Source organism: Callionymus lyra, chromosome 15 (genome assembly GCF_982586985.1).
Source record: "Callionymus lyra chromosome 15, fCalLyr1.hap1.1, whole genome shotgun sequence".
NCBI classification, from domain to species: domain Eukaryota; kingdom Metazoa; phylum Chordata; class Actinopteri; order Syngnathiformes; family Callionymidae; genus Callionymus; species Callionymus lyra.
Window position 1 is genome coordinate 4,940,658 of NC_141832.1, and position 16,238 is coordinate 4,956,895.

A 16,238-nucleotide genomic window follows, 5' to 3' on the forward strand; every position below is an offset into this window, starting at 1 on the left:
GGTTCAGAGCGACATAATAATAATAATTTTCCGTCTTTTTGTGATCATGATGCCATTGGTGTGTTTTTGGACGTCAGATGTCTTCGATTAGATTTTTTTTTTAAATGACAAACTGCTTCAGCTGACAAAATGCAAATAATTATTCGGTGGACTCTTAAATACATCGAGTCATTCTCCATCTTTGTTATACCAAAAAACACATATTCATTACGCAGTTATACATTATTTAAACAACACAAAACAATACTTATTAATCAGAAACAACATGATTTAATCAAACCATTTTTAACACTTCTGATGGAATTTATCTAGTAACCGTAGCATATATTTAAAGATTAAAAGGCACAAGTTTGGTAAAAGTGACCGAATCTGTTGATCAATGACATCAAAGAACATCTACTTTTGTCCAAAGACTCGTGTAACCCTTGAAATAACAGACAGTCGCTCGTGTGTCACATTTGTTTGTGAGTCTTTACTGAGATAGTTACAATTGCAAAAAACACTTCCGGGAAGGTTGGCTTTTATTCTGAAGGATTTGAGCGGAAACACTTGCTGCGGCGCAGGTCTGAGCTGGAAAAGGCGACACAGAGCGACTTGAGAGTTGAGGACCTGGAGGGTCTGCGTACATCCGAGGAGATACGATCCAAGAAGACCTTCGTGTGACGCACCAGGACATCTTACGTCAAACATGGCGGAGAACATCTTCATGTTCGTGCCGAACCTGATCGGTGAGTTGAGTGTTAGCTTGACTGTTAGCCTCCGAGACTAGTGAGCGCACTTCCGTTCGTGACCAACGATCGACGCGAACATGTTTAACATGACGTCATTTTATGTTAATGTGGCGTCTGGTTTAAACGGTGATGACGTCAGTGGAAGAAGAACACGTTCAAAACAGACGTCTGCTGATGACGTCATGGCCGAAGAGCCACGGTGGTGCTGATGCTAAACATCTGGTCTCCTAGGTTACGCCCGGATCTTCCTGGCCCTGCTGTCCTTCTACCTCATGTCCTTCAGCCCCTGGAACGCCATCTTCTGCTACCTGCTGAGCGCCCTGCTGGACGCCTTCGACGGGCACGCCGCCCGCGCCCTCAACCAGTGTGAGTGTCCGTCACCTCGCGTCACATGACCTGGTGTCACATGACCGCGCGTCTGAACACGTCGCTCCGTCACAGCCACCAAGTTCGGCGCCATGTTGGACATGCTGACGGACCGCTGCGCCACCATGTGTCTGCTGGTCAACCTGTCGCTGCTGTACCCGTCCTACGCCTTCCTGTTCCAGGTCAGCATGTGTCTGGACATCGCCAGCCACTGGCTGCACCTGCACAGGTGCGTCGCTCCCGAACCGGCCTGTGGTGCCATCTTTGACTGTTGATTTTGATTGACAGCTCCACGGTGAAGGGCTTCAGTAGCCACAAGGCCATCGACCTCTCGGGAAACCCGGTCCTGAGACTCTACTACACGTCCAGGGTAGGACCTGCAGGAGTCTGTACATGTAGTGGATCATTTTACATACATTCACACATATATGTATTTTTGCTTAGTAATACTACTAAAACCACAGAGCCTCACAGAGTAATATCATAAAGCCTCGCCGAGTAATGCTACAAAAACTCGCCAAGTAATACTAAAAAAAACTTACCGAGTGATACTACAAAACCTTGCAGAGTAATAATATTACTACAATACCTCACATTGTAATACTACAAAACGTTGCAGAGTAATACCACAAAAACCTGCTGAGTAATACTACAAAAACTCGCTGAATAATAGTATAAAAGCTCGCAGAGTAGTACTACAATACCTCGCATTGTAATTCTACAAAAATATTGCAGAGTAATACTAAAAAAACTCGCTGAGTAATAGTATAAACCTTATATGAGTAATACTAAAAAAACTCACTGAGTAATACAACAAAAACTCATTGCGTAATACTATAAAACCTAGCTGAGTAATACTACTAAAACTTGCCTATTAATACTACAAAACCATGCCTAGTAATACTACAAAACCATGCAGAGTAATACTACAAAACTCTTCAGAGTAATACTTCAAACCCTGGCAAAATAATACCACTGAGCCTCGAGGAGTAATACCAGAAAAACTCATGGGGTAATACTTGGGAGTCTTGCAGAGTAATACTATGAAGCCTTAATGGAGTAATATACCAGATAGACTCGTGAAGTTATACTAAAAAAACCGAGTGATACGTGCAGACTCGTACTCTCCAGCTTCGCGCAGTAATAAAATATAAGTATTTGTAGTTTACCACAGTGGTACTAAAACATGTTGTCAGCTGCATTCATCACAAAGAACAGGTTTGAGGTCAGTGAGTAAAGAACTCATAACAACTGTGCCTTTGAGAAAATATAAGGAGTTTAAAGTGCACCTCGTAGTCCCGTAAATACGGTAAAGTCAAAGCTCTAATAGTTGCACTACAATATGAAAGTGTGACTCTGTGCAGCCGGTGCTGTTCGTCATGTGCATGGGGAACGAGCTCTTCTTCTGCCTGCTCTACCTGGCGCACCACCTGGAGGAACCAGCAGGTGAGACTCTCTGCAGCTCAGCGACGCTGTCTGACCTTTGAACCCCGTGTTTGCGTGCAGCCTGGCTGTTCTACCTGCAGCTGCTGTGCGGCGTCATCTGCCTGCTCAAGTCCCTCATCAGCCTGGTGCACCTCATCACCGCCTCGCAGAACATGGCCGCCATGGACGCCGCGGAGCGAGAGAGCGCCGACAAGTCCCACTGAGCGAGCGACGGAGCGACGTCCGCCTTCGTGTTTGCTGTGTCCACAAACATCTAAAGTCTTTTTTTTTTTTAGCTTTAAATTCCTGTCACCATGACGACCGGACGACACGGTCAGACAATATAGAGCAAACTCAAGGTCATTGTTTACGTGGCTAAAAATCAAAGTAGATAAATGTTGCTATGGTGATCCCCGAAGATGTCAGTGTTCAAGATAAGAAGCAGATCATGGAGTTAAATGTTGTTTGTTTGTCGCCAATAATTGTTTTGACTTTGGGAACAAATCAGAGAATCTAAGGGTTTCACCACTGAATACTGTCGTATATATTTATATACTAGTATATTTATTACTTGTATATTTATCACGTAAGAGTGTTGCGTGTTTAGCTACAGAGTTGGCGCTCAAGTGTTTTTTCATTCCAGATGTTTTCACGCAGTTTAACGACGGTATTTTGGGGATTTTTTGTCCGACTGTACGACGTCTCGGGCCGGACTCGGAAGAACGGTTGATGTTGCGACGTAATCTTGGGGTTTATTGTTCAAATTCCGAGGTTCCAGAAAATAAAATAAAGATTTATGCGAGTCTTGAGTTTATTTCATGATGAATCTTTGAACGAAAACTACATTTTTAAGGATTTCTTTTTAAGCTACAGCTGCTGGTAAAGTTTGCATTTCAGGGAAATTAATTATTAAAATGAATTAAAATCTAGTTTTATTAAAATGTTGGGACTTTCTGGGCCTGACGAATAAAAGTTATTTTATTGTATTTCAGAATGATGTTATTTTAACTCACGTTTTCCTTGATTAAATGTTAAATTCTTCAGTCGAACCTGGAAAACTCAAGAGACACAAACTAGACCTTCAGGCTCCTGAGCTCCATCAACGTGACCAGATCTGGTGACAGATCGTCGGGGTGTGAGGTCCACGGGTCACCTGGCTCTCCCGCGTCCACGCCGAATTGTTGTCACTCGGGACACGTGACGCCCGGACAGAGTTCGGACCCGCGGTCCGGCGACGGCGTCTCTCGACGGGCGAGCGGAGCTAAAAGTTGACGCTTCGCGGACGGAGTTCGGTTGCGGTCCTGCCCTGGCGGCGCGTCATGTGTCGGCTGATCCAGCGGTTGCGCGCATCGGTACCTTTAAGTCGAGCGGCGATGAAGCGATTTTAGCGAAACTCGACACCATTTTCAGCGAACGCGTCGACCGTCGGAACCGCTCGGACGGCGGACTGGATCCGGCGACGCACGGAGGTTTGTTCCCCGGACGGATCTCGCGGCTCCAGGTTCGATTGTTTGTCGGGGGACGGGCGGGGGTCGGCGAGGAGGGTGCGAACACTAAATACGTTCCCTTTAAATCAGAGGGACAGTGGGGGCCAGGAGATAAAAAAAAAGAGGAGAAGAAAGAAAAGAGGGGGAGGGAAACTCTGAAAAAAAGAGAAAGATGGCATCCCCCCTCCGAGGCGGAGCCACGATCTGCGGCCGAAACGGAGCGCGCTAGAGCGGCGTCGGGATCTACGAGACACCGAGGCTTGGCAGCGACGTCGCGGCCTCCGTGGACCTGCCGAGCTGCTGATGGTGATCAGCGCCGCAGATTTCCTCTCTCCGGCACCATTAGTTTGCATGCATAAGATACCACTGTAGACATAAGCAACATTGTTCCAAGTTCACATTAAAGGCTAGAAGTAGAACCCGCGCCCGCAACAAGACCGGAACCGACGATGTTTTGGATTCATCCGTGATTTCACGGAACCAGCGAGGAGCACAAAAGTCTTTCCACAACTGTCCGGAACCGACGCCTGGGAACCTGCCAAAGTCCAACATGGACACGTCTTGGAGCAACTTCCTCTTCCAGGTGAGTCCTGTCATGAAGGGTCAAAGGTCAGGGACCAGGAAAGTTCAACCGGTCATGGCTCGATGACGACTTTCTTGTCTCTTGATGAACTGATTGATCGTGATGACATCATCGATACGTCTGACTGTAAATAAGAGTTTGATGACAGTTCGATTCCTCGACTTGTCTTCGCCCTGGACTGGACGGACCTAGACCTGAGTGTGCTAGCCTGTGAAATGAGAAACACTTGTCACCTCAGGCTGGTTGTCATGGCAACAGAAGGTGCATGCTAACAGCTAGAATGAGCGACGGCATCGGCGAGAGATTCGGACGTTAACTCTGTGTCGATGTTTCAGACGACGACCTCGGGCCAGCAGGAGGCGCCGCTTCAGGCCGATCTGCTGCCGGAACTGGGCGACGCGTCGCAGAACACGGAGGCGGAGCAGCTGGTGACGCCGCCCTCGACCGTGGACACCGCCGCTCTGAGCGAGGAGCCACTTCCTGGTGAGCATCTCCCCTGTCACATGACCTGGGGGGGGGGGGTGGCGACAGGTCGATTCTTAGGGCGGTCTTTCAGCAGTTCTTAGAGAACCTTCAAATTTAATTCATATTTTCCTGCGAGTTGTTTGTCTGAATGTCTTAATTTAATGTAAGAATCTGTTAAAGTGAAGGCCTGGACCTTTAAGAGGTTTCAGGACTCGGGTCTTGGCCATAACTTTCCCTCTATACCGCCCTCTAGACAAGCCCAAGCCCGGGCGTCCGTCTCACATATGTGCCACCTGCAACAAGGAGTTCAAAAACAGCTACAACCTGCGGCGGCACCAGTCGGTCCACACGGGCATCAGGATGAAGGACCGGGTCGCCCGCGAGAAGGACGATGGGATCAAGGTGGAGAAGCAGCTGGTGCCGCTGTCCCTCCTCCAGCTCACCCTCCCGCCACAGGCCGCGCCTCCTCCCAACGGACAGGAGGGTCAGCTGACGGGCCACGACCAGGTCATCTCGGTGTCCATCACCCCGGCGACCGTCACCATGGCTGCTCCGACCCAGCCGCTGCAGGCGGCGGTGGTGGTGGTGGGCTCGCTGGAGCAGGTAGGTCCACGTCGCCACGGGCCGTCGAGCAAGACCGTGAACGGGTTTCTGACTCAGCCGCCGCAGACCCCGGCCCCGGCCGCCAACCCCGCCGCCCCCCCGGTGAGGAAGAACCACGCGTGCGAGGCGTGCGGGAAAGCCTTCCGGGACGTGTACCACCTGAACCGCCACCGGCTGTCGCACTCGGACGAGAAGCCGTACTCGTGTCCCGTCTGCCAGCAGCGCTTCAAGAGGAAAGACCGCATGAGTTACCACGTGCGCTCGCACCAGGGCGGCGTGGAGAAGCCGTACGTGTGCCCGCACTGTGCCAAAGCCTTCTCCAGGTAACACACTCGCAAGCGTCCACGTAGGCCTGCGCTCACAGATGTTGTCCTGGGTTTCAGACCGGATCATCTCAACAGCCATGTCCGGCAGGTCCACTCCACAGAGCGACCCTTCAAATGCACGGTAAATCCGCGGTGACTGTCGTGTGCTGATGAATCCGTTTTGACTCCCTGAGTGACGTCCGTGCACCACAGACGTGACTTTTTTGACAATAAAACAAACAAATATATGTGATTTTTCACCTCATTGGCTCATTGACGCCGCACTTTTACTCAAACAGGAAGTAGCAGAATGAGCCCGAACAGGAAGTAGGTAGAGTGTGTCTCAACAGGAAGCGGCAAATGACACCAAAGAGGAGTCAGCCGAGTTACACAGGAAGTAGCTAGATGACTTCCTGGACAGGAAGTAGGTGAAGGCAGAAGAGGGAGACCTAAGAGGAGGAAGCCCAACGAATCATATTCAGTGATGTATTTGTTTGTTGTCAATAAAAACATCTGTGGTGTAAACAGTCGTCTGTCGCCATGTTGCCGTGGGTTTTTTTTTGCACACGGTACTTTGTATTTAAACATAGTGTCTTTGTTCACTCTGTTACTAACATGTTACTTATTTGAACTTAGTGGGAATCACTAATTACAACAAAACTGCACTCCCATGATGCATCTCCTCACACTCACATTTAGTGACAGCTGATTGGTTGTTTCAATTCTGTATTTAAATGTCTATGTTGCTATGTCAAAAGTGATCGTCCGCTGTCATGGGTTGGCTGGGCGGCAAAGCATTATGGGACGTAGAGCGTCATTGAGGGACGATGTTTCATACGCAGTAGAAACTGACTTCTATGCGTTTACTTTCATAATCAAATAGTCTTTCTACTTCCTGTCAGACATGCACGTCAGCATTCGCCACGCGGGACCGACTCCGCGCCCACCTGATCCGCCACGAGGAGAAGGTCCCGTGTCACATCTGTGGGAAGCTGCTGTCGGCCGCTTACATCACTGATCACATGAGAGTCCACAACCAATCACAACACCACTCCTGCCACCTGTGCAACCGCAGTAAGCCTCACACACACACACACACACACGCCCTCAGGTGATGGTTGTAAGTGGATCTGCGTCTGTTGCAGGCTTCACCACGCTCACGTACCTGCGGGTCCACGCTCAGAAGCATCACGGCCAGGAGTGGAAGGAGAGCGGGGGTGCACGGGGAGCTTTCGGGGGGGCAGGCGGCGTGCTTCTCTGCCAGTTGTGCGGCGTGCAGTGTAAAACCGCCACTCAGCTTCAGGGTCACATGGGCACGCACACCAATCAGGGGGAGGCCGACACCAGCGTCGCCAGCGTGGTGGCGCGCCCCGGCGAGGTGGTCAGCGTGTCCAGCGCCACCGCCGTCGAACTACTGGTCACGGACTGCTCCAGCATCGCCGCGACCCCGCACAGCTAGCGCCGCTCACGGGCCGCACGGTGACCAGTGACTCTAGGAGGCCGACCGCAGACACACAAGGTGTGTGATTTCGACACAATCTTTTTGTGTTTTCGTTGACGAGCGATGCTGTTGTCGGTGTGTGTTGCAGACTTTAACACAAAAGACCTGAAGATAAAGATGGAACTGTGAGACTGCAGCACACGACCCGGGTTCTAAGACTCTTGAAGGTTGAAATATCTACGAAGAGAAGGATGTTGTCCACTGGTCATGTGGAGCACTTTTTATGGTATTGCCATTTCAATTCATCACACACACACACTCACACACACAAAGAAAATTCCCTGAGAGTGTCATCTCATAGGGATCAATAAAGTGCAGTCTAAGTCTAAGTCTACACACACACGTGCACGGCAGCACTAGGTGGACTGGCTGATTCAGGTCTAGGACTTCTACGAGTATTCTGATGAACTCTCCCGCTGAAGACTGAATGTGAAGGACTCTTCAGTCGCTTTTACTTCTGGGTCAATTCTTCAATTTCATATCATTTGTAGTTTCCATGGTGACGCGCGTCTGTGGCTGTAGATGTTGAATAAACAGTCGAAGAAAAGATCTTCTACATATTTGTTCCAGATTGGACTCGACCACTCTCTAGTCTTTTTGTGAGGCAGCCTGTCCCTGGACTCGGGAGGTCGACCCAAATCCATTTTAGATCTGGCTCTGAAAGTGACCTGGTGTACTGGGAAATAACCAAACGTCACATCGAACAGGAAGTAGACGAATGTCACCCCCAAGTGGAAGTAGCCAAATGATGCCTTACAATGTCCGAACAGGAAGTAGCAAAACTCTGTCTAAGGAAGTAGTAGCTGAGTGACGCAGGCTTAATGGCGTCTGAACAGGAAGTGGCCGAATATGGATTGAACAGGAAGTATCAAAATGCTATCTAAGGAACCAGTAGCCGAGTGACGCAGGAAGTGGCTGAATGTGGATCGAACAGGAAGTACCAAAATTATGCTAGTTCCCCAGTGGTATGCCACCCAAACAGGAAGTAGCCAAATGATACCCCTAACGGGAAATAGCTAACTTTCACCCCCAAAATTGCAAGTAGCCAAATGTCACTTCCAACAGGAAGTAGCTAAATTATGCCGGAACAGGAGTTATCTAAACGATGCCCGAACAGGAAATAGACAACTGTCACTTCAAAACTAGAAAGTAAACAAATGTCATCCCCAACTGGAAGTAGCTAAATGATGACGTATGAAGCAAATCACTGCATGATGTACGAACGGGAAGTATCAAAATGCTATATAAGGAAGTAGTAGCCGACTGACCCAAGATTAATGACATCTGAACAGGAAGTGGCTGAATGTGGATCGCTTACTTTCACTCCAAAAATAGGAAGTAGCCAAATGTCACTTCCAACAGGAAGTAGTTGAACGTCAACTCCAACCGGAAGTAGACAAAATTGCCGGAACAGGAAATAGACAAACCTGAACCACAAAAATTGGAAGTAACCAAATGTAACCCTGAACCGGAAGTAGACACATTATGCTTTACACAGGTAATATGTTAATGATATCAAAATAATAAGCTTCAATAAGTATCAGCTATTTATTTATTTTATTTCTATTAAGGAAGTAGTAGCCGAGTGATGCAAGCTTAATGTCGTACAGGTGACTAAGAACAGGAAGCAGCTGATTATGGATTGAACAGGAAGAACCAAAATGAATGAAGTGGAAGAAGCGGTATGCCACCGGAAACAGGAAGTAGCCAATCCTTTCCCAAACATTAAATGGTCAAACCTTTCCTATATGAAGGGATAAAAAAGTCTGAATTTGACCCAGCAGGGACAAAGTGAGGCCTGGGGCCGCAAGCAGAAGTTTCTCCGTGTTTAAGTGGCCCTCAGAGTGAAATATGATTGATTGACATTATTTGATTTGTTGTTGTTGTGATGAAAGTTGTTTTGTAAATTATTTGTGAGATTTTCTTATTTTTGGGGCATGACATGTCCCTTCAAATATATAATTGATGTTTCTTTAATATTTATATATATTTAAGTATGGTCTTACGTCGGTAAAGATATAAAAAGTTGATTTAAAAAACGTCAGAAGCTAATTGACATTAGCATGTTTACCACCCGCCCCTCCCCCAACACTTCCTCCTCCCCCGGCAGCTACTCGGCTTAGCCCGTCAACAGCCTCCATCGCCGAAGTGGACGACAACACTTCGACTCCTATGATCGCCACAACGACACAATCTTACTCGCGGGGGGGATCATATTCATCCGAGGCGAATCCAGACGCCGTCGAGGCCGCCGGGCGGAAGCGCCACAGCCGCCGATGGGGAGTCGAGAGCTGGCGGATGCTAACATGCTAACGTGCTAATCCTCTGACTTGCTCGACGAGCTTTTAACGTGAGTTTTTTTTTTTTTTTAATTTTCCATCGATTTGTTGCGATTGTGCGTCAAACGTCTTTAGTTCAGCTTCGCCTCTCTGTCGCGCGGTGGCGTCTGACACGAGATGTGCGAGATGTTACAGTATATAGGTCACGGATGCTTCTGCGGCTCCTCTGTAGCACATTAGCAGCATCAACAGCTGGCTAGCACGGATGCTAGCGCGGATGCTAGCGTGGATGCTAGCGCGGATGCTAGCTGCTCCTCCACAGAGGATTAAACTGAGCTGAAAACCAGCGACGGGGACGAGGGACCGTTCTAGAGAGGCTCGGTTCGGGTCAGATCCGAGTGTAGAGGTTGAATGTTCAGGCTCTGGCTCTGAGATCTTCTTCTGTTTTGGGGGTCCAGGTGCAGGTTCTGCTAACAGCTGAGCTACAAACAAAGATCCATCAACTGATAAAAGTCACGAAAACGAGCCAAAGGGCTTCATTTCACGCACGTTCTGCTCCTGTCGACTCAAGGGAGGCAGAATGATCAGAGTATTCCGTGTGTTTTTGAAGTTACATTGGATTTTCGTGCAGGAAAGTATTTCCATATAGTGGCAGAGAACCAAACACCTTTCTTTGTCCCAGAATACACACTTAAAACCAAATGCCTCCTGCTCACCTGTGATGTCCCTCCTGCGGTGAATCCTCGACAAAATACATTCTTCAACAAGTTTATATCTCAAGCTTGTAAGTCTCTGACAGACATTACTAGTGTTGGTGCTACAAACCAGCTAAAAATACCCTTTTATATTTTAATAAACCCGACTGGTGCAGAGGCTTCATGTTTTTAAGTGTCTTATTGGACGAAGGAAGGTTCGCTCCGGTCACGAGGAAATGCCTCGTCTCGTCTGGAAACACAATTTCCTCCGGAGGGATCAATAAAGTTTTATCTATCCATCTATCTTCCGATCATCCGGGTTCGGATCGGGGGCAACAGCTTCTGCAGGGGGGCTCGGAAAGCTACATCATCTAACTCCCTCCGGGGGACCCCAAGGTGCTCCAGACTAGCTGAGAGACGTAGCCATGCCCAAGAAAAAGATTATTCTGACAGTTGTTGAACTCTCCCCTTTGTTTTGTGGTAAAACCAGCATTTATCTTCCAGAGTTGCCATCTGCACGGGACTGGGTCGTCCTCTTGGTTCCGAGCAGCGTCAGCGGGTCATGTTGAGACGACAGCCGTCGTTCCTGCGCTCTTAGCCGCCATCAAGCCCTCGCACGCCCGCTCCACCTCTCCACCTCCGGGACGCCAGGATGGCGTTCCACGGCACAGGAAGACCTGCCGTCTGCGGCGACTTGTTTCCCGGCGCCGAGCTGGGTCACAAATACTTCTGCGTCAACAACTCCTGTGGAGCTCCCTCGACCGGCCTCAGCGCGACACCCTGCCTCACGGGACCGCCCGCCCCGGCCGGGACCCCGAGGCACCCCACCGCGCTGGGCGGCAGCGCCGGCGGAGGAGCGGCGGTGCCTCAACCCTACAGCAACCCGGCCAGCGAGGTGCCGAGCCCCGCGGAGATGGAACCGGACCGGCCCATCGGTTACGGAGCCTTCGGTGTCGTGTGGTGAGTCTTGGTCTTGAATGCGGTCTGAAACTCAGCCGAGGAGTCGAGAAAGTAAGGACGCGTGTCATGTGATCACAGGTCCGTCACTGACCCGCGCGACGGCCGTAAAGTGGCTCTGAAGAAAATGCCGAACGTCTTCCAGAACCTGGTGTCCTGCAAGAGAGTGTTCCGAGAGCTGAGGATGCTCTGCTTCTTCAAGCACGACAACGTGAGACACACTCTTGAGCTGCACCTCCAGCAGGTTCTGATGCTTCTGTTCCCTCCGAAAGGTTCTGTCAGCGCTGGACATCCTGCAGCCTCCACAGATCGACTGTTTTGAGGAAATGTATCCTTCAATTATCAGCTGAGACCGGGTCTTGTCGTGAACTGGGTTTTGTCGTGGTCTCTCTTTTCCTTGACGGCGCCCCCTGCAGATACGTGATAACGGAGCTGATGCAGAGTGACCTCCACAAGGTCATCGTGTCTCCTCAGCCGCTGACCACGGACCACATCAAGGTCTTCCTGTACCAGATCCTGAGAGGTGCCGACCCGCCCGACTCTGACCTGAAACCATGGCTCTGGTCCAGATGTGTGAACGTTTTGGTTACTTTTCACTTCAGGGCTGAAGTATCTTCACTCGGCTGGAATCCTGCACCGAGACATCAAACCAGGGAACCTGCTGGTCAACAGCAACTGCTTACTGAAGGTAGAACTCCACTTCCTCTTCCTGTTCTTCCTTGTCCTCTTCCTGTTCTTCCTTGTCCACTTCCTCTTCCTCTTCTTCCTTGTCCTCTTCCTGTCCTTCCTTGTCCACTTCCTCTTCCTCTTCTTCCTTGTCCTCTTCCTGTTCTTCCTTGTACAATTCTTCATCTTCCTGTTCTTCCTTGTCCTCTTCCTGTTCTTCCTTGTACACTTCCTCCTCTTCTTGTTCTTCCTTGTGCACTTCCTCCACTTCCTGTTCTTCCTTGTACACTTCCTCCTCTTCCTGTTCTTCCTTGTGCACTTCCTCCACTTCCTGTTCTTCCTTGTGCACTTCCTCCACTTCCTGTTCTTCCTTGTCCACTTCCTCCTATTCCTCGTACACTTCCTCTACTTCCTTGTACACTTCCTCCTCTTCATGTTCTTCCTTGTAAATGTCCTCCTCTTCTTCTTTGTACACTTCCTCCTCTTCTTCCTCATCTTTTCCTTAATTTCTGTTAATTTTTTCCTGTTCTTCGACTCTTACCCTTTTGCTCTTCCTCCCGTTCTTCCTGGTATACTTCTCCCTTGTCTTCAATTTCCTCATTTTATTCCCCTCTTTATAATTTTCTCCCTTTTCCTTCTATTCTTCCTTCTCATCTCCTTCTCATCTAGTCATTCTTTTTTTCCTTCTCATGATCATCTCCATCTATACCTCCTTTTCCGCATCTCATCCTCTTCCTCATCTTGTTCTCTTTTCTTCTTCCTTCTCTTTCTCCACTTCATTTCATCTTCTCTTCCTTCTTCTGTTTTTCATATTCCTCCCATTTCCCTTTCTTCTCACTACTATTGCTCTCTTTGTATTTTTCTCCTCTTTTTCCTACTATTCTTTCTTTTTCACTTTTTTGTACTCTTTATCTTCCTCATCTCTCTCCTCATCTAGTCCTCTTTTCTTCCTTCTTATGATCATCCTCTTCCTTCTCTTTCTCCTCTTCTTTATCTTGTCCTCTTCTCTTTCTCTACCTCCTCATCCTCCTCCTCCTCACCTGGCTGTAGTTCCTTGAAGTTCATCTCCATGTCTCTGTTCAGATCTGTGACTTTGGTCTGGCCCGGGTGGAGGAGCCGGACCCGTCGCGTCACATGACACAGGAGGTGGTGACCCAGTATTACCGAGCTCCAGAGGTTCTGATGGGCTGTCGTCACTACGGCTCGGCCATCGACGTCTGGTCCGTGGGCTGCATCTTTGCCGAGCTGCTGGGACGTAGAATCCTGTTCCAGGCGCAGAGTCCCATCCAGCAGGTGAGTCCTGCGGGTCCGTGAGGTTCTGGTCCCATAAAAGAACCAAACATGGCGTCTCTCTGTCGCAGTTGGACCTGATCACGGACCTGCTCGGGACACCACCCCTGTCGGCGCTGTCACTGGCCTGTGAGGGCGCCAGAGCTCACATCCTGAGAGGACCACACAAGCCGGTGCGTAGACCAGAACATGTGCTCGTAAGTCATGTGACTTAAAAATGTGTCCGACCCGCAGCCGTCGCTGTCGGTGCTGTACATGCTCTCGGACGGCGCCACTCACGAGGCGATCCACCTGCTGTGTCGCATGCTGGTCTTTGACCCGGTGAGTGGGAACGTGGCGAGGCGTGCTTGCCGGTCCAGAGCGCTGACACTTGCTCCCCCTGCAGGCCAAGAGGATCTCGGGCAGCGACGCGCTCTCGCACCCCTACCTGGACGAGGGCCGGCTGCGGTACCACACCTGCATGTGCCAGTGCTGCTACTCCGTCCCCAGCGGGCGCGTCTACACGCGCGACTTCGAGCCGGTGGCCGAGCGACCCTTCAGCCACAGCTACGAGAACAGCCTGCTGTCGGTGTGGCAGGGCAAAGGTCAGGCGTCCTCTCTCTCTCCCCTAGACTAACTATCGTTCTGACACCACATGGACTCTCTCCCTGCAGAGCTGATCCACCGCTTCATCACCGAGCACCAGCAGGGGAAGCGAGTCCCGCTCTGCATCAACCCTCAGAGCGCCGCCTTCAAGACCTTCATCAGGTAAGACCAGCAGGTCACATGACGTGTAGTCGAGCCGGTGTCTATGGAAGTATGTTAAGAAAATCAAATGGTTTAAATTTAACGTCAACAATGTTGAATAAAAAATATATATATAAGCATTAAATTGTTAATTTTTTTTAAATGAACTCAATATTTCTATATGGAAAAGTTTATATTAAATTTCTTCGGGCGAGAGGCAGGGGACACCCTGGACAGGACACCAGTCTGTCTCAGGACACACAAAGACACAACCATGAACACACACACTCATACCTACGGACAATTTCACCAAATTCTCAATCGACCTCTGTATGCTTTTGGACTGTGGGAGGAAACCGGAGTGTCCGGAGAAAACCCACTAACACGGGGAGAACATACTAACTCCAAAATAAATCTTACAAATTAAACATTTTCCACGAGACGATACTAAATGAATTCAGAGCTACTTCATCATGCACTTCTACATCAGTCATGTGATCATCTGTGTGTCGTTTGATTGGCTGAAAGTTTGATCCAGTAGCTCTGTGCTCTGTTGGTTTAGTCTGGAGACTCTATTATATCAACATTTATATAAATAAATATTTAAAAATATTGACCTGTATTTTTTAAATGATTGGCATTATATAATTAAACTCAGTGTAATGAAAATAAATGAATGTTAAAAATATTAAATTATTTGAATTAAATGAAAAAAGTTAAGTAATAAAAAACATTGAATTAAAATCAACTATTCAAATGTGAAACTAGTTCAATATTCTGATGGCCCTGCTTTACTTCCATAGTCATGTCTTCTCTGCTTCACTGTCATGAGGTCAAAGATCGATGACTCTTTTGACTTTAACCCTGACCTGGTGTTTGACCTCTGGTCCTCTCAGGTCGACGGCGTGGCACTCGTCCAAAGTGTCCAGGAAGGAGGAGAGATGAGGCGGCGTCAGCGGCGGAACGTAGAGTCCGGGTCCGGCGAGGTCCGTCGTCGTGGACCCGGCCCATCTGGTTCCGAAACACAGAAACTGTTTTACCTCAATGTGAGTTTCCCCCCGCTGGAGTACCCGGTGCTGACACGAGGCTGCTGCTACGGAGGAGAACGAGTAGAAGCCGTTTGTTCCGATCATTCCAGTCCAGTGCAATAGTCAGTTTCCTTCTCAAGCCCGGTTCTGACCGACCCCCGCCACGCAGCACATGTAGCAGCCAGCCGGGGTCACGCCTCGCCACTCGCTGCTCTACTCCGGATACTCCAAACTGAAAGTTGTGCAATGTCGCCCCGACATGCGAACGGACCGGCGGCCATGTTCCCCCTGAGACACGCTTTTACCTCGTGATGCTCCGAGTCCAGTGAAGGTTTGAGCGGGTCTGACCCGGGACTGACCTCCCACGGACATACTTCAGTCCACTTCCTGCTCCGGCTTCTTCTTCAGTTCCCACGCTCCCTCATGTCCGGCGCCACAAAACATCCACCGTTTTTATTTTGAAGAAAAAAAGGTTTAAATGTTTTTTGCTCACGAACATTTCAACGTCCCTCGATCTTCTCCGAGGCCCTGAAGGTTACACGGGCGGATTTGGCTCTGGATCAGAACCTGAGAAGGAGCTCTCTAGGGCACCAGGTCTTGTAGGAGGGGGGGGGGGGGGGGGGGGGTCCTGGTCCGTCATGTGGGTCGGTACTGGGTTTGGTCGTAAACGTGACTGATTTTGTTTTTAAAAAAAAAAAGTTCTGATCTCACTTCCTTTTTCTAAGTTGTGAAGTTGTTTTAGTTGTAGTTCACCCGAAGCTCCAGCATGTGGCGCCACTCTGGTGTCCCCGGCCCCGGAACCAGGACTTGTAAATGTGTGTGTTTAACTTTGGATCAGAAGTTTTGATTTCTTTAGAAACGTTTGTGTGTGTGTGCGCGAGTCTCGGGAGGGAAACGAAGTCCAACTGGTTCTGAAGGAACGACGTCGAGGATCCTGCTGCGTTTTAGAACTTTAACTTTGGAACAATGTCTCCTTTTAGCTTGTTTTTATTTTCCCACCAAATACTTGAATTTCTTAACCATGTTTAGAGACAAAGTAGTGAACCACGAGTAAATAAACAAACACTGGACGACATCCTTCACTCGCGTCCGTTTTCCTGCTGGCGCCCCCTAGAGGTGAACCCCAGGCTC

The 16,238-nt window shown here is 49.2% G+C and overlaps 3 protein-coding genes across 6 annotated transcripts; all 3 read left to right on the plus strand.

Annotated features, from left to right (window-relative positions):
- Positions 1-490: 490 nt before the first annotated feature.
- cdipt (CDP-diacylglycerol--inositol 3-phosphatidyltransferase (phosphatidylinositol synthase)) lies at positions 491-3,324 on the plus strand. The gene is made up of 6 exons (XM_087808440.1): positions 491-728; positions 963-1,097; positions 1,173-1,326; positions 1,386-1,467; positions 2,462-2,543; positions 2,604-3,324. Exons 1-6 carry the CDS (start codon positions 689-691, stop codon positions 2,744-2,746), a joined length of 636 nt encoding a protein of 211 aa, XP_087664566.1. The 5' UTR covers positions 491-688; the 3' UTR covers positions 2,747-3,324.
- A 446-nt stretch (positions 3,325-3,770) lies between these two features.
- maza (MYC-associated zinc finger protein a (purine-binding transcription factor)) lies at positions 3,771-8,009 on the plus strand. Of its 4 annotated transcripts, none has more exons than XM_087808446.1 (8): positions 3,772-4,592; positions 4,928-5,075; positions 5,311-5,660; positions 5,727-5,983; positions 6,044-6,107; positions 6,868-7,039; positions 7,111-7,484; positions 7,555-8,009. In XM_087808446.1, exons 1-7 carry the CDS (start codon positions 4,560-4,562, stop codon positions 7,422-7,424), a joined length of 1,338 nt encoding a protein of 445 aa, XP_087664572.1. In that variant the 5' UTR covers positions 3,772-4,559; the 3' UTR covers positions 7,425-7,484; positions 7,555-8,009. The 4 variants fall into 4 exon arrangements, with proteins under 4 accessions (XP_087664569.1, XP_087664570.1, XP_087664572.1 ...); XM_087808445.1 differs by having other exon boundaries at positions 3,773-4,592; positions 5,718-5,983; XM_087808443.1 differs by having other exon boundaries at positions 3,771-4,592; positions 5,311-5,983.
- A 1,555-nt stretch (positions 8,010-9,564) lies between these two features.
- Positions 9,565-16,182, plus strand: nlk1 (nemo-like kinase, type 1). Its single transcript, XM_087808441.1, has 12 exons — positions 9,565-9,816; positions 10,945-11,400; positions 11,479-11,608; positions 11,670-11,725; positions 11,814-11,920; positions 12,000-12,085; positions 13,147-13,356; positions 13,425-13,526; positions 13,588-13,674; positions 13,739-13,937; positions 14,007-14,100; positions 14,976-16,182. Exons 2-12 carry the CDS (start codon positions 11,093-11,095, stop codon positions 15,022-15,024), a joined length of 1,428 nt encoding a protein of 475 aa, XP_087664567.1. The 5' UTR covers positions 9,565-9,816; positions 10,945-11,092; the 3' UTR covers positions 15,025-16,182.
- The last annotated feature ends 56 nt before the right edge of the window (positions 16,183-16,238 follow it).

Bases quoted from the DNA above. Each gene is read 5' to 3' on its own strand.
- maza (XM_087808444.1), top strand. From the start codon at position 4,560: ATGGACACGTCTTGGAGCAACTTCCTCTTCCAG. The intron at 4,593-4,927 runs GTGAGTCCTGTC...TCGATGTTTCAG, and splicing joins GGAGCAACTTCCTCTTCCAG to ACGACGACCTCGGGCCAGCA. The intron at 5,984-6,043 runs GTAACACACTCG...CCTGGGTTTCAG, and splicing joins TGTGCCAAAGCCTTCTCCAG to ACCGGATCATCTCAACAGCC.
- nlk1 (XM_087808441.1), top strand. From the start codon at position 11,093: ATGGCGTTCCACGGCACAGGAAGACCTGCCGTCTGCGGCGACTTGTTT. The intron at 12,086-13,146 runs GTAGAACTCCAC...GTCTCTGTTCAG, and splicing joins ACAGCAACTGCTTACTGAAG to ATCTGTGACTTTGGTCTGGC. The intron at 13,527-13,587 runs GTGCGTAGACCA...TCCGACCCGCAG, and splicing joins TGAGAGGACCACACAAGCCG to CCGTCGCTGTCGGTGCTGTA.
- cdipt (XM_087808440.1), top strand. From the start codon at position 689: ATGGCGGAGAACATCTTCATGTTCGTGCCGAACCTGATCG. The intron at 1,098-1,172 runs GTGAGTGTCCGT...GCTCCGTCACAG, and splicing joins CGCCCGCGCCCTCAACCAGT to CCACCAAGTTCGGCGCCATG. The intron at 1,327-1,385 runs GTGCGTCGCTCC...TTTGATTGACAG, and splicing joins CACTGGCTGCACCTGCACAG to CTCCACGGTGAAGGGCTTCA.